At 34.9% G+C, this 16,815-nt stretch overlaps 1 protein-coding gene across 49 annotated transcripts in view; it reads right to left on the bottom strand.

Moving 5' to 3' along the window:
* Positions 1 to 16,815, bottom strand: part of RIMS2 (regulating synaptic membrane exocytosis 2) — a 469,796-nt gene that overhangs the window by 327,648 nt on the left and 125,333 nt on the right. For 4 of the 49 annotated variants that reach the window (XM_065054216.1, XM_065054219.1, XM_065054217.1 and 1 more), the window contains exon 1: positions 1,220 to 1,783. The exons of 40 other annotated variants lie outside the window; for them this stretch is intronic. In XM_065054216.1, coding sequence (XP_064910288.1) covers positions 1,220 to 1,341 — 122 coding nt within the window. In that variant the 5' untranslated portion in view covers positions 1,342 to 1,783. Of the gene's footprint in view, positions 1 to 1,219; positions 1,785 to 16,815 lie in introns of those variants that run through there. 5 more of the 49 variants (XM_065054212.1, XM_065054211.1, XM_065054213.1 and 2 more) reach the window with 3 other exon arrangements.

The raw sequence follows: 16,815 nt of genomic DNA, 5'->3' as shown, positions 1-16,815 counted from the left end.
CATTTTGTAGAGCTTCAAAGATTTCACAGTACACCAAAGGGATGTAAGAAAAAACTCATTGACTACAGATTTGACAGATATATGTGTGTGTATATATATATATATATATATATATATATATATATATAAAACGTAGTTCATTTAAATTATTGTGATTACTAAAGCTACCTCCATAATTTTGCATGCCCAATTAGAAATTCATAACCAAGATGTCAGAACTTGAACACAGTAGCATTAAATAAATATTAAAATATTTATAAAGGAAACACGAGCAGTAAGGGAGAGAATCCTTACAGTAATATTCCGGGAAGTAAAATGGTAACAGTCTTCTGAGTATTAAGTGCAAATATCATTGCATTTTAGAAATAATATCCCATTTAAATGGGATTTCTCCGACAGATACAGAGAAGAAGAAATGCTGGACATAGACTCTGCAATATTACTTCCACCCTTTTTCCAGAATGTTTCCATCAGTGCACTATCTCTATAAAAAACTACAGGGTTCTTTCCTCCCTCATCTGCACTCACACTCTTTTAGATAAAATTCTTAATTGTTTTTACTGTTAATACTTAACAGCTGTATGAATAAGTTCTAATCAGTATTACAGTATGTTTACTGAATAATGCCACAAAAGGACAGCCTACAGAGCTGACGGACTTGCTGCAAAGCAGCCACTGGTCACCTATAATTTGGCCAGTTAAAAACATTATTGAAAAGCATCGCCCACAGTATCCAAGTCTTGTAAAAATAAGAAACTCCTTTCTGCCTATTTTGCAAATGGTATGCAGGGCTACTAATTTACATCTTCCAGCAAATTGTGTATGGTTAAACAGACACATCTTTGAGCATTTAATCCTTTCACTGCCACATCCACACAGGAATGATTTTCTCAGACAAATTTGTTTATGAATATTTAATATGCTTTAAGGATTACAGCTAATAATGCTAGCTTCTAATGGTAGCTAATGTATTTGAAAGATACATAACCATCTTAAATATTTTATTCTATCTTTGCTGGTTTTATTTCTGCAGATTGGGTTCTCATTTAAATCCTTACATAAAACATAAAAGCACCAACAGAAGAGACTCACTGCTACCATAAAAATATTAGTATCTGACAGTGCAATTATAAAAGTACTTCACTGGAAAACATGCAAATAGATTACTATCAGCAGAAGCATAGAAATAGTAAGGCAAAAATGTTTCATTTCTACTCACCTAGTGTTGTTCAACGTTTGTCCAAAAATATCATTTTGTAAAATATTTGGAGGGGATGAGAAAACCCCATGAAAATGAGATAAAACAGAATTGCAGACCTGGCGCAGCGTCTCAAATTGCATTTTCTCTGTTTCTTTACCTTCTATTTTTCTTCACCACCTGTCTTAAAAGTCATCTATTTTGTACACACCATCAAATGCAAACATGCCAATCAAGTTCCATATTTCTCCTGATCTCTGTAAAAACTGTGCCTAAATGAGCACGGGCTGATGGTTAATTGTACAGTCATTATTCTTCTAATTCAGTCGTAGAAGATTTAGTACCCGTGCGGCTTTCTCCTGACTGTAGCAAGAATTCTAAACAGCAGTGAGCTTTTTGGGCATTCCCAGCTGAAGTGTGAAGCTGAGCTGCTTTCATGTACTCTACTCATATTTCTCTAAGCCTATTAAAAACACACAGTGAATAGATGCTGTCGTCAGGAGTTTCAGCACATCTGGCTGCCAGCAATAAAATCTCAGAAGTAGAAAAAAATGAGGACAAGGCATCCTCACACTGTTACTACTGTCTAAGAGGAGGAGGATTTCTGCATCTTCCCCTCCTCCTTCCCTCCCCTCTAAAAATGACTAACATCACTGACTGTGTATGTAGGGTTTGGTTTTTTTCTTTCAATGTAAAGGCAGCTCTTCAGAACAGAAAGATCACACTAAAAAATTCTTCATATAATAAATAACATGTAGCACTGAGACTTTAACAGTAGATCTTCCATCTCATATCTGAAAAGCTATACCATACCTCACATGAGATAACATGTTTTTCAGTGCAAACATTTAAATGTAATATCAGTTCATGACTGAAGCAAACAGTATACATCCTATACATAACTACTCTGTCAGGTACTGTACATACAGCATCAAGGCAATGATTTATCACGCTAACTTGAACAACCACTAAAAGGAACAGCTGCATTATGTATGTACTGCATTTAAAATTAAGAAGTCTTCGGCATCTTTTAAAAGTTTATTACACAGAATCAGCCATGATGCAACCAAGCAAAATCAATCACTTCTCTGGGTGCTCCACACCTGTCTGCTTCCAGGAAAACCCACTGCCTTACGAGCCTGCGTCTCCGGTACACACACGGCACAGGAAGTCAAAGAGCAAGAAGCAGAATCAGTCATCTAACAGAATACAGCGAGACTCTGCAGCATAACATGCACAGTGAATACCATTAAATGTACAGAAAATAAGCATCCCTGACTACAAAACGTATTTTTTCTCTTTTCTTTCAATGCTTGTTATGTAACGTGGCACAGTACAGAATATATTCTATCATAGGCAAATTGAAAAATAACAATTAAAAAGATTTTCCTTGGAATATCTCATTTTCTATCCACAGCTTTTAACATCTTAGCACTAATTACAAAATCTCCAAATAAACCAACATAAAATGAGGGCCATTACTAAAGCTCTTCCACTGAAAGTGATTTTAATCCCAGAAGATCTGGGAATAAGCAACCTTCCAGCTAATTAAAAGTGTTGTATTGATGTGCTCAGAAGGGAGTACTCATCCAGGTTTCTTTGGCCAGAAGGATGGCAGCAACAACTCAGACTTTCCATAATAATTAAAAAAAAAAGAACAAATTCATCTCCAAGCCCCTCTAAAAGAGCTATAGAAGACTCCCTACTAACACCCATGGTAAATACTAAAAAACAAACAAACAAACAAACAAAAAAAACCACACACATACAAAAATCTGCTACTAAAACTGTTCCCAAAACTCATGTGAAAACCTACAAAGTACCACATAAAACAGGTTTTACTATCTATTTTTATGCCTATAGCACACAGCGCAGTATGGAAACATTTGCATTTGACGAATCTATTACAGTTTGTCGTAAAAAGCACCAGGCTAGACGTATGGCAAAGGTGGTAACTGTTGAGATCTTGGATTCGGAGCTAATGAGTACTTATGACTACCTTTCTATAACAAAAATAAAACTTAATATTTGGTAACCACTTTACTAACATTACAGAATATTCATGTTTGTAACATAAAAAAAAAAATTGCCTATACATTCGTTCCATCAAAGACAAAATTTTTGTATCCATGGCAGGAAATAGAATCATCTCGTTACAAATGATTCAACTTATTCTAATAATTATTTGACTTATATGCACCGCTTAACAGTTCAGAGATGATGTTGACCGTGGAGAACCAATATTTTATTGCATATTTCAATTATATCACCTTTTTTCTTTATGCCTTCTGAATGGTCACCAAAGCCAAAATGGCCCTGTAGTTACAAACAAGGTCTAAACATCTGACACTCACCTTTCTATGTCTTAATTTTCAGATATTTAAAATGGAAGTTACGACATACATTCTTTATTTTTTTTTTGTAAAATTGTTCTAAAACTAGCGACAAAATGGGAAACGTATTCAAAACTTCTATATTTTTTTCATTTAATTCTGAGGTAAGGAATGGAGAGTACTTTGTAGCTATTCAGGCAAGTAAAACCTTTAATATGGAAGACATAAAAGTAAAAGGATACTTTTAAAGGCAACTACTCCTTAGCTGCTACTAGCAGCAAAATTCATCTATAATGACAGGGGGGTTGTGCAAATACACACATTTTTGGACACCTGGAATTTTCATCAAGATTGAACTTACTGTTGATAGAAGTATAGGGGTGGTTACTTCAAGAAATAAATGCTACAGAAAAATAAACAGAATTGCCTTTGTTTCCTGACCCTTCTATTGTTATTCAAGAGACCCTTTGGCCAACAAACAATTCCTTCCCATATTTACTATACGGATTATTATTATGGTATTAACACTATAATCTAGACTTATTCCTAAACCCTTTTCTTAGTTACTTGCACCTTTTCCAAAATGTAATCATTTCGGCTGAGAAGAATCAAGGAAGCAAAGAGGCCTGGCAAGAACAGGCTGGAGGAGGGAATGGAATGAAGGAGCATGAGCTGAGTACCGATCCTTTCAGAACCAGAATGGAACTGACAATCAAAAGAACTCTGTGGAACCACACACAAAATTTACTTCCTGTGCATTAATACTGTCTGAGAACAAAACAGTACAGAAACTAGTTACGTTATGTCAATCCTGTTAGTGATCTTCAAATGTGTCAGTGCTTTTTATATTAAAAAATTTACTGTGGTGAAGGGCGCAGTGATTTAGTGTCATTTTTAAGGTTTAGGAAATTATATCCTCAGCATCCCCAGATTAGAAGACTCACATAAGAATTCTGGAACAGACAGATTTTTTTTGTGTTTTTTGTTTGTTTGTTTGTTTGTTTGTTTGTTTGTTTTTTCTTATTTGATATTTAACTTACTTACACTTGAGATTTCCTATTCTGTTCTTCAGGTCACTCGCTCTACACCTTTCAATATCCATATTAGAAGAAAAAGAAGTCCTACCTGTACAGGCTTATTTTTACAAAACATCCCTAATTGTGTACTTCAACACACACCAGGTAAGCCAAGCACTACACAAGCACTTGCAATTCTGGCATTTCCTAACATATGAGGGCCCGATTAAAATAATTTCTATAGGGATTTTTATTATTGTATTTTGTGTATTTATACTTACATATAAATCTAAACACTGTTGCTAATTATACTTTGATAATGATACATTTCATTTCTACACCAGTTTTACAAAGGATTTCATAGTCATGAACACAAAGTGCTTTAAAGATATTGCACAGAATAGGAAAAACGATTACCAAATAGTCAAAGCAAATATCAGACATGGCTGACAGCCTATTTCAAAATGAAAAGACAAGCCTGGGAAAGCATCATTGGATCCATTAAGCCAGGCTACACTGAGATCTATACAGATATCTATTTCTCTAGCCAAGCGGAATCTTAATAAAAACCCGCCAGCTAAGAGCAGTTTGGAAGAAAAGTTATTCTAGAAAGCTCCCAAGTACGTGTGGATATTTTTTCAATTTATATAAAACATTTCTGTTTCAAATATAAGATTAAACTTCTTTGAAAATAATTCTAGGATTCAGAAATCTCTTAAGGTAAACCTACTGTACAAAGTTGACAATATGTACAAATATGTTATCTCAAACATTACTTAAAGGTATCACTTCTTTATTATAGCCACACAGAAAAGACATTTCACAGAAAGTTATATCTTAAACAAGGTAAAGTCAAGCAATCCCATTAAAGCTATATATTACAGCTCGTAAGGCAAAGATTGTCCTGTGATAAAAGATACTATCGACTACAATTTTGGATTAAATTCCATTATAATTTATTGGATATTACGTAAGTTTAGTTCAATGGAATCACAGAAGAAAATGGCAGAGATGAGCCACTTGGAGTATGAGGGTAAGAGTGAGTTTTTCTAAATGCACATGGATTAAAACATCTACTTTTTCATCTATACAGTAAATAAAATTGGGTAATTAGCCACACATAAATGCCTGTAATACAGCTACCATTGCTCTTCATTATGTCCTTACCAAAGCATTTAGCTAAATATTTAGGTTTTTTAAAAAATTGACCATTTAAGCATTCTCATTATAAAAAGAAAACATATCTGAACAAATGCTTTTCAGACAGGTAAGTTAATGGTGGCCTTGCACATTGCATGATGTTATATTACTGCAGTTCATAAAACTACTCATTTTGGGTCAGATTAGCAAGCTGATGCCCTGAGCTGGGACATGATTTTAAAGGACTAACTGAAATTAAATTCAAGGCTGGATATTTCACTTTGCTACTGCAAGTGAAATGCAACCAGAATTCCTTTGGCAGTAAAGCACACATTCATTTGTATTTCTTCACATCAACGTTCAGCTTCACAAGAGAAGTTTAACAAGAACTAAGCCAAAATCTACAACTGTCAATTTAATCACATAAGAAAAGGAGTCATAGAAGCCAGTATCTTCAATACCTAGGATAGGAAATTATAAAGAGAGGGATGCCGATAAAGCCCCAACCCCAAAATGATAAAAGTACCTAAATCCAGGCTGCAACAAAGCATCGGTCTCTGCCCAAGAACTGTAAGAATGAATCCTCTTCTTAAGCAGGCGCCTGAGCAGTCATTCAAAACACACCCTTCTTTTTATTACAGGAAGTCTGGCAATTAGAACAGTGTCTAAGAACATGGAAAACCGAGTCCCATGTTCCTCTCCTGACTTCCTCAAATATGCCCACAAAGTCCTCATCAACACCCTCTTAGCTATTCCAAAGGGAATTTGTCTTTGCTGTTGAGGCTGTTCTCTCTCCCCTAAAATAATTAAATATTGAAAGAACTATTTAATTCACTGAGTTAAACATTCATTGAGAACAGAAAAGTGATACTGATTTTATTCCCTGGTAGTCAGGTCACAGATCTACAATGGAAGATACTGAAATTCCAGCTAAGAGATCAAGCCTTGTTACAGAAAATATCCACTAACAAACTACAGTAATGTAAAATAAAGTAAATTCATCCTTGTGTTTAATCACCAAATATTGTTTTTTCTTGCTTGTATTTTTATCTCAGTATCTTTTGCATTTCCCTGTTTCCTTAGTTTCATTTTTGAGGCATTGTATCCATATTCATATATTTCTTTTCAATGTCCCTCTTCATCTTCCTCCTATTTAGCCATTTAACAGTAATCCAGATTCTCCTTTTAGCCTAAGGTACAGGTTTTAAACTAAGGATGTGAGACTTAGAAATCTGGACAGTCTGTTTATCCATTTTTTCTGTCCACATTACTGTCTATCACCATGGTTATTATGCTTGAGGAAAGTGGTTAATCTCATACAGGCATAAATACCAAAATAGTTAAATTCCAGCAAACTGTGTGAAAATCAGCATCATCATAGCAGGAGAAAGTCAGTGCACATAGAGGAAGGGCGGGCAGAACTGAGCCAACTGATTTTGGCAGTAGAAAGACAGTAAGAATATGGTTAATAAATAGCCACATCATTGCCATCTTAAGTTTGACGATACCGTCTTAAGTTATAGGAAAAGGTTCTTATTGTGATTCTCCACATCACAGAGGAAACATTATAGGCTGTATTGATTCTGGTGCTCATAGAACCACCTCTCCAGTATTTTAACTTCCTCATTCCTCCATTTCCAGTGGACTTGCTGCTAATGGTATTCCATGCACAAAGGAGTAACCAAAGTTTATCTCATGTTCCACCAGCAGTAATACAAAATAATTAAATAATAACAATTTATCCTTAGAATGAGCTTTACAAAAATATCTAATCATCACAAACTTTGTAAGTACATGATCTATTAAATACTTCAGGAAATGAAGCTTCAGTGATCCAGTTCAGGTTACAGATAAGAATAATGACAGTGCTCCAGAGAAGATGTATGAACCCAAACCCATTCTCTTACTTGCTGTGTTTAGGGTCCTAGAACTTTGCTGTTCCAAAATCTGTTGAGCTGCCATTCCCTGTAGCAGCCACTGCCGAGTAGCCTAATTCCAGTGAAATCAGGGATAACGCTCCATGCCAATAGCCTCTGGATCAAGGCCCAGAAGCACAGTTCAGCACTCAGCCTCTAGCGCATTTCCAGATCTTGGAACTGCTCCGGTGCCCATAGAAGCAGTCAGTGTGCTGCTCCTCAGCCATGAGCTCACCCAGCAAGGACCACTACACTTCAAATGGTTAAGAGGACACTCTCATTGATCTACTTACATTCAGGATAAAATACAAAGATAAGCTGTCAGTTTACATTTTACACCTTTACGGGAAACTGGATATTCCTATCTCTGAAAATTCTCAGAACTAATGTCATTAACATGGGGGAGGAAGAAGCAAGCAAATGTCTTTTTTTAATGAAATACAAAATTAACCTTGACATGTATAGATTTCCAAGAAAGTCAAGGATCAAAGACTACATCAGCCCAAAAGGCTGAGTCCTGATGAGAGATTCCAGATCTGCTTTGGCCTTCCTAAACAGAAAAGTGGGCTGAAGTTCTGTGATGAGACCAAACAATTCATTTACATTTCCCTGTGTCTAATCATCATCTAAGTAAATGGGAGAAATTATCATGATCAGTATGGCTCTAAAACTTTTTAAAAGGTGACAAACAAGTTAAACATGAGATTTTATTCATTTGAAAATAATATATTTTACAAATAAATATTTGGAAGCTGGGATTTTACCCTATTTTGACCAGCTATGGCTTAAGTAAATTCTAAATGTATGAAAGGAAAAAAGAATTGTGAAAGTTAAATGCTAGATGACTTGTGTATTATAAAGTTTCAGTGTCAAAAAAAAAAAATCTACATTTTTTAAAACTCAGATAAAACAGTGAAAGGTCAGATTTTGCTCCTGATGCACATACTAGGAAATGCGCCATATGTTCACTTGAAAAATCCTGCTGTTAGGCCTAGTATGGACACACACAAAAACTGGCACTGACCTTCCAAATTGCGCATTCCAGGATGAGTAAGATAAAGGAAAGAAAAAAAAATAAATTGGACAAGGGAAATAAAAAAATTATCATTTGTCCTTTTGTTAGTAATGGTGATAGACTATACCTCAACAGTACTACTTCTTGAAATGATTCAGTAGGTATGCCTCAGAACCAGGTATGCCTCCCAGTATAATTATTTTTAAGCTATCTTTAAAATGAACAACTTTGACTTATTGGTTAATTTCCTTAGCTCAATATAGATTATGGCTTCTCAAACCTCTCCACGGAATTCTCCTTCATGCATTAGTTGAGAGGTAATATGGGAAATTTTATTTAAATGTGACAAGGCATAGAATAGTTGAAAATAATTACATGAAATGTTTAATTTTAATTATTTCTCTTATCTCTCTCTGTCTCACACTTCTGAATATTACCCAATATATACAACCTGAATATTACCCAATATATACAACTTGCACGGTGAAAAAAAGGCTTCTACTTCTATGGCAGACCACAAAATAGAGAAAAAGCACAAGTTGCATCTTGTGAGTCGAACACATCAAGTGATATAGTGTGGAGTTTGAGGGTTTTTTTCCAGCACAAGTGGTAAGGCACTTTGAATTTTGCTATTTTGATAATAATATCATATGCTACATAACATGATCACAAAAACAACTCTGAACACTAATTTTAAGTACATTGTTGCCTACCTTTGGTTTGCAACAAAGCTCTAGTGCCCAGTTCCTTCCCCACCAGATCTGGGCATTTCTAAGTATTCCTTGCTTAGGGACTTTTGTGCTTAAAAAGGAAGATGTTATTGATTTTAGGCAAATTCAGAGTTGGAACTTAGATTGCCTGAATCATTGCTTGAAGTTATCAACACAGATCACTAGATTCCACTTAAATACAGATGACTATGGTGCATAGTTTAGAAGCCTAGCTATCTTTTTCTTCCTCTATAATCAATAGAAAGGAGCAAGTAAAAAAAAATCATGTGACCAAAAATTGCATGAGTGCCCAAAAATAGGTTTAATGAAGTGTTCTTATGCTTGTCTAAGTACCTTATTTAGGAGGTATGAATATAACTCTGTGGTTGCATTTCTATTGCTGGATCTGAGAGCACTTTCCAGTTCCTGCCCTGGCTGTTTTCTGACAGTATGCAAAAAAAAAAAAAAAATCCAGGTGTGCACATTCTCTTCCTTTTTCCTGCCCATGCATTGTCCCAGCAAACAATCCACACATTTTACAGATCTGCATGTATTCTAGCAAAATTCCCAGTGATGGTTAATCTCCCATATTAAAAAAGAATACCTAAAATCTAGGGATACATGGTTTTTAACACACTACCCTGACCTAAGACATAATTTATCTGGGACAGATAAATTTGCTGTGACAGAATTTACATTTGGCAAACAAAAACAACCTATTTGTCTAATAAGTGTAGCAACTGCTTCTTCAACCTGCAAGACCACAATTCACACATGCTTCTAATTTTGTTTCATGCCTACAGGACTGGCAGGTTTCCTACAGGAGAAACATATCTGGTTTTCTCCATTAAATAATACACATTTTTGCCTGTTCATACATGGGGTATAAAATATATAAATAATATTTTTTAAAGTATTTAAAAAATACGATTAAGATGGGAGAATTGGGCAATTGGAGTTAGAAAAGGTCTAACTGAGACTTCATTTCCCTGAATAAAGGAATAGCTGCTTTACCTGACAGGAACAGAAAGCTGTTATACTCTAGTTGAATAAGCAGAGGACTATGCGTAATACACATTGATAGAGCAGGCTCAATACGCAGTAGATGCTGCACCTTGCAGAATGCGTGGAGTAGTATATTTCAACCAATTTTACCTTCAGCTGACTCACAATCAATTGATATTTCTTTGCACCTTATTACAGTACATGAATCCTGCTTTATGCCTCATTTGCAGTTCTGGATGGTTCACCAATGAGATGTGTCTCACTAGTCAAGAAGTGCTGGCCTAGAACAGAGATTTAATTGATTTTTGAAACAATGCATTGAAAACTTCATCTGCTACAAAAGAGATTTCTGTTTTTCACCTTCATCAGAACTTATTATTTGCCATCTTTAAAAAAAAAAAAAAAGAAAGAAAAAAAAAGTGATTTAAAATATTACAAACAAAGTATTATGCATGATTAATAATGCAAAATACTGAAAACCGAAGCTGAAAATACATGGACTAACAGTTTTGAGGCATTATTCTTTCCTCTCTACCTCAGAATGATGTACTAAAGTGAAAGTTGATTTCCTTAGTGCTCACAGGCAGTTTGTACTTTTATCTCTTATTCTCCAGATTGTAACAATTTAAGAGAGAAGATTAATAGCACAAAGCAGACAGCAAAAATTAAGTCCTACAACAGCCCACTGATGATTACCAACAACATAAGTGCAGCCAACACAGTAATGATTTCAATAGATACGCTCAGGTAAAAAGATGATGTTCTCTTTGTGAAATACACAGTTATCATCCTCTTTGGAGGAGATCCTTTACACAAACACTTCTTTGGGGGAGCAGGCTCATCATAAAGCTCCTTAGTATGTAAAGTAACAGCTACATTGATCCTGAAGTTCATGGTGGTTATACATTGCAGAAATTATATCTTAAGAAATTTATTGCAGTATCTCTACTTTCAGATGACTGATTTGGACCTTTAAAGGTCTCCAAATTTGTGTTGAGTGTCAATGTGTCCAAGTGATCTGTGATGGAAACAAAGGCTAACATATGTGTAAACTAGAAGACAGATCATTCTCCAAATGACAGTAAGATTAAAATTAGCCTTTTCATTTTGTAAAACAGGAGCTAAGAGAACACATCTACTGGATTGTTTATTAATTTCTGCTGTTCGGTACACTGGATAAAAGTTGGAGCCTTCCATATCTTGGTAACGAGTTCAAAGAGACTAATTTATCTTTCTTTCATGTCACTGTAAGATTTATGGTCTCCTGGGTTGCTCCTATCTTCAGCTGATTGGAATACCAGAAGAATATTTTCCTGATGATCACACACCTCTGGAATTCATTTTCTTTGACAGTGTCATGGAGCCTGGGTTTTATCAGAACTAAGGCAGTGTAACTATCTTATTTCGGAAAGATTTCCATTTAATACCGGAGATTTATGTTAGTGGAGTAAAGGCAGTGCTGGCCATTATGTTAAAAGCTTCGGAAATGGGGTTAGTGTTAATTTCATTAATGATTGTTATAATAACTGTAAGGCTTCATGGTACTCGATGATATACCATAGTATAAATTTCCAAATAAATCCCATTTTTAGAGAGAAAAAAATACTTCTGAGTGAAGTACCCATATGCCACATAGAGCATGAAATTTAAAATGCTTGTCTTGAGGGAAATCTCCTGGTTTAGTTAGCTTCACTGGGCTTCACTCTGAAAAGAACTGACAGCTTTTGTGAAAATCTGCAAATGAGACTCGAGCATTCTTATAAATGTGTTTAATTACTTGAAGAAGGAGCAAAGAAGTAAAGTAGGTAAGAATAAATGGTATTGATCTAAGCCAGTCCATCAGTCACTACTGCAATGTAGTCTGTCATCATCCAGAACAAGTTTGTTGAGGAGGAGAAGCTGAGATACTACTACTATTGGTAGTAGTATCCAGAGTTTCTTTTGAATGAGTCTCATCTCTAAAATATTCCTTCCTTTTCCATTGTTTAAGTGACACATCTTCCTTTATTCCTTCTCACTCTGATTATCATGGAAGAATCTCTGCATCAAAAAAAAAAAAAAATCTGCTGCATTGCAACTGTATTATTTTTGCTTTCAACTTTATTTCATTCAAAGATCCAATTTTTTGCTTCAAATATTGATACATATTTTCTAAAGGAAAATAAATTCACCAGTCATTGTATTTACTTGAGCTAGGAGGCATGAGAAGCACCCAAAATATACATTGTTTTTTTAAGAAAAAGAAACACCAGTTAAATTGAATTTCTTTCAATAATTCCTTTTGAATGGTACAGGAAGACGAATCGTTATATGTCCATTTTCAGAATAAAATGCAATTATCTCAGCATCTTGAGGACGTGAAATTGCTGAACCTAACTGTCTAGTTGTTGGTTTTTTTTATATTCAAGAGGTGTGATTGTAGGACTAATTGTGATTCCTCTTCTAGCTTAAATATTTTTCACAGTCCTAACTGGAGTATAAAGATACAACTGAGGCAGGTCCATTTTTTTTCAGCCCAGTACCTCATGCCAAAGTCAACAAGATTTAATTAAAATTAATCTACCTCTGGGAAAAATGGTTTTGTGCACTGATTTGGAACTTTAGAATGCAACGTCTCTCTGAAGCTTCCCAGTTTACTTGGAATTACAAAGAAAATCAGATGCTTTCTGCTTTAATTTTATCTGCTCTAACGGCTATTTTTTTTCAGGTGATCATCAAGGAAATCTATCATTTAAAGTCTAGGATTTTCACAAAGTCATTACAGAATAATACCTTTTGCAGCTAAGATACATTGCTTTCTATCAGTTCATTACCATAAGAACTGTTGTCCTTGCTGTTTTCTTTTTGACAAAGAAAATAGGTTTTCTGCAGCAAAGTTCATGGCTTGTCCTGCTACAAGCTGCATAATAAAAACTTACTTTGGCAGATAAACTACATCCAGGGACCCATTCAAGGACATAGTATCAGCTGACAAAACACTGGACCAGAAACTAGGAAAACTGTGTTTGGAGTGACTTAACCTCATTTTATTCTTTGAAAATGACACACTTACTGAGGTCCCTAATAGCATTTCCAGGAAGGCCAGTGCTGCAGAAATGGGCACTTTCTGATGTCATTTTATGAAACACCAGGGCGTGATTACAAGGCACAGCACTGCACAGGGCAGAGATGTCAGAGCAAGTCACATATCCCCAACCCACTGCATACCATACATAGATATTACCTTGAATTTTAAAACTCCACTTTAAGTTAAGAGGCATTAACTTTAGGTCACCTACATTTTCTATTGAACTTCAAATGACATTGTACCGCACTACTTTGCTGGAACAGGTAACTATTCCCTTAAAATGCCTGTGATTGTCTTCCTTTTGGTTAGTAAAGAACGCAGCAAGGCCTGTTTTTACTGAAAGGTGTGAATTGACATTTTTCATAGCTTGGGAGAGAAGCATCCACTTATTTTAGCACAAATCTGAAAGGACACTTATGAATGGTTTCAGAATTGTTGGAAATTGAGGAACAGAGGTGAGCTAGAGCTAGAGGAAAGAAAAAGAACTCAGCTAGAGAAGAAAAGGATGTCTGTCTTCCATGAGTACATCTTCAAAAACACTTCCAATGTCTAGCCCAAGTTTGGCAAGAACTGACATCAATGAGAAAGATATGATGATATACAAAAGAAAATGAGTTAATAAAATAAATAAATAACCAGATAAAGACTTTTCAGAGTAGCCAAACTGATAAACAAGGAAGTGGCTTGAAGAAGGAGCAGAAAACAGAACAATCATGCTAAATACAAGGTAGAAAACAAAATGGCATCACTTAATAATCTAATTCTTCATTATGAAAACCCATTCATCCTGGTCTTATTAAATTTATTTTCAGTTATATTTTTCCTAAAATCTGACTTAATAAAATAGATTGACATTTACTAAAATTATTAAACTTGTCATGTAAAAAATAAATGACAACTAAATTGCACTACAGAAGTAATTGCTTCATCTTTTGTGACTGCTATGGGCACAAAGAAAGAGCAAAAGAAAAAATTTGTACCACTAATAATTACTCATTGTCATTAATTTTCATTCCATCTATATAGGTATGCTAAAGCACGAAAATAAAAGGCTATTCATTTAATTGCATCCTGAAAATTCCAGAACCACTTTGCTGTCAGAAAATACAAACTTGAGCTAGCAGAGTCCTTTATTAAATGTTACCCATTTCCCTTGGCTGTGCTCCACAGATGTAACTTATTCACCTTTACACACCAATTTTGTAAGTATGAAACTCAAACAAAACCTGTTATTTATACTTCTGAAGAGAAATTAGCCTCCAAAGAACAAAGCACAGCACAACTAAGGATTATGAACACACAGTGAGATCTAATAGTCATGTTTGTGCAAGGTCAATAAAACAGCACTTAAGAAGACCTGCTCAACCCAGAAAGGTACTGGCCTCATTAATTTAAAAAATTGAATTAAAAATGTTACTCTTTTTTTTTTTTGCTCTGGTATTGCTTTCTTTCAGGGCCAATTTAGCTAAAAGCAAAACTACATTTAATTCCATAAATGTTAGCTGCAGTCAGTACTTAACAAAAAATGTTCCATATTCAGAGACAGCCACAATCTGTGTTTAAAGATATAGATCATTAATGGTCTTCTAGCACAGTTAAAGAAATAGCTGTGATATACAGAAACATAACACTGCAATGGAAGGCCAAACTCTCCTTCTAAGATACCAAATATCAGCACTGAAAAACAAGACTTCCCTAAGTTCATTCCGCATAAGAATGAGAAAAATCAAGTAGTAAGTGCTAGTTTTCAGTAAGAAGTATGCAACATATATACATAATTAAGAAAAAAAAAATCAAGTAATCAGTAACAGTAAGCAAATACAAACATCATGTTGCAATGGAATTATTTTTGAAAAGGTACTCTATGGTAAATTGTGAAAATGAAATTCCCTAACACTGACATGAGATTTGCTCAATGCAGAGAATGACTGCAGCTGAGTTCAGATTGTCACTTAAAGCTGGAATTCAATCTCTTTGTTATGTGCTTAATTAAAACACTCTTTCATGTTTGAAAATAATCACAGCAGTTGTAGCAGTTGTTAAGGTAGGTTAGTTCTGCAATGCTTACGGAAATTTCCTCTTTCTCTCTTCTCCAAAGAGATGAGCTTTCTCTAAAAAAAAAGGATTGTAAATTGTATTTACCTTTGGTCAGAGCCTCAACGCTACTCAGTACAGATTCTACAACTAAATAAAGGTTGGCCTTAAAAATATATATATCTTTATTTATTTATTTATTTTGATAAAACATCGTCAGAAAAAAAAAATAAAAACAGCTGGCTCATTGGTTGTTCTGCTGCTGTGGGTAAAATAACAGTGTAGAGAGGGAAGCAATGCACACCTCAGAAAAACCACACCGAAGTGACAGTGTGGCTGTGTGTCCTGAGTGTTGTGTTAGCATTGTCACTGTTCCTGTGAGCAGGAGACCCACAAAATCGACATTAGGAGACAAACAAAATTGCACAAGCAGTTTTGTTTCTCAGAAGACAGACAATTCTGCAAAGGCAACAGAGAGAAAAAATTTCCCCTTTTTCCAGGATGTTAGAGCAGAATGTAAATGCCATAACCCATTGCAACCTATTAGTAATAGGCAGAAACATAATATACCTCTTATAGGTAGTCTGGGCTGTTAAGAGATAATGTCAGCACCATTCAGGAACTTCTTACAGAGACTCTGCATTACAGATGATACCAAACTCCTTACTCATCCTTGTAGATGTAGATTAATCCTTGTCAGAAGTGTCTAATTATTTCATTAAAACTTCTGTGCTGAAGGTTTTCAGACTTTCTTGGACCCAAGGTACTTCTTTTCAATAATTAAATACTGCATTTTCTCTGGCTCATTTCCCATAAATTTCTGTTACTTACTCTGGCCATAGATATTATTAATATCCTTTTTATGCCATTCCAGATTGAGAAAGCACATAAGCATAGCTTTAGTTTCTTCCTGAAAACTGGAATAGCCAAGAAATGTTGATCCACAGCATTAAATCTATATGTAAAGGAATGAAATAATTAGGAGTTCTGTGGAGAAGAAACTAACTCGTTTGTTTGAAGTTATTACCTCCAGAATCATATGAAGCATACAGTGAAATGGAAGACAGACAGCACAAGAAACAAAAGCAAAATTACTGAGACTGCTGTTTTCAGATTGACATTGTTTTTACTTTACAGCTTCAAGGACTGACTAACAAAGTGGTGAAAAATGCTGGAAGAGAAGCAGGAAGATGAAGATAAAACCTTATTCACATGAAGTTCAAATCCCGTAAAATTTAAATCTTTAGTTAATACATTAAAAATACTGTAGGGTACAGGGAAAGTCAATGACAGCTCATTGCAGTCATGCATGGAAAAAAATAGTGATTGAATTTGAAACTCAACCTGCAAAATACTTGTACAAAGTATTAGATTTATTAAT

Source organism: Columba livia, chromosome 2 (assembly GCF_036013475.1).
Source record: "Columba livia isolate bColLiv1 breed racing homer chromosome 2, bColLiv1.pat.W.v2, whole genome shotgun sequence".
NCBI lineage: Eukaryota > Metazoa > Chordata > Aves > Columbiformes > Columbidae > Columba > Columba livia.
Note: the sequence above shows the minus strand (reverse complement) of the source record. Positions and strands in the feature narration are given on the sequence as shown.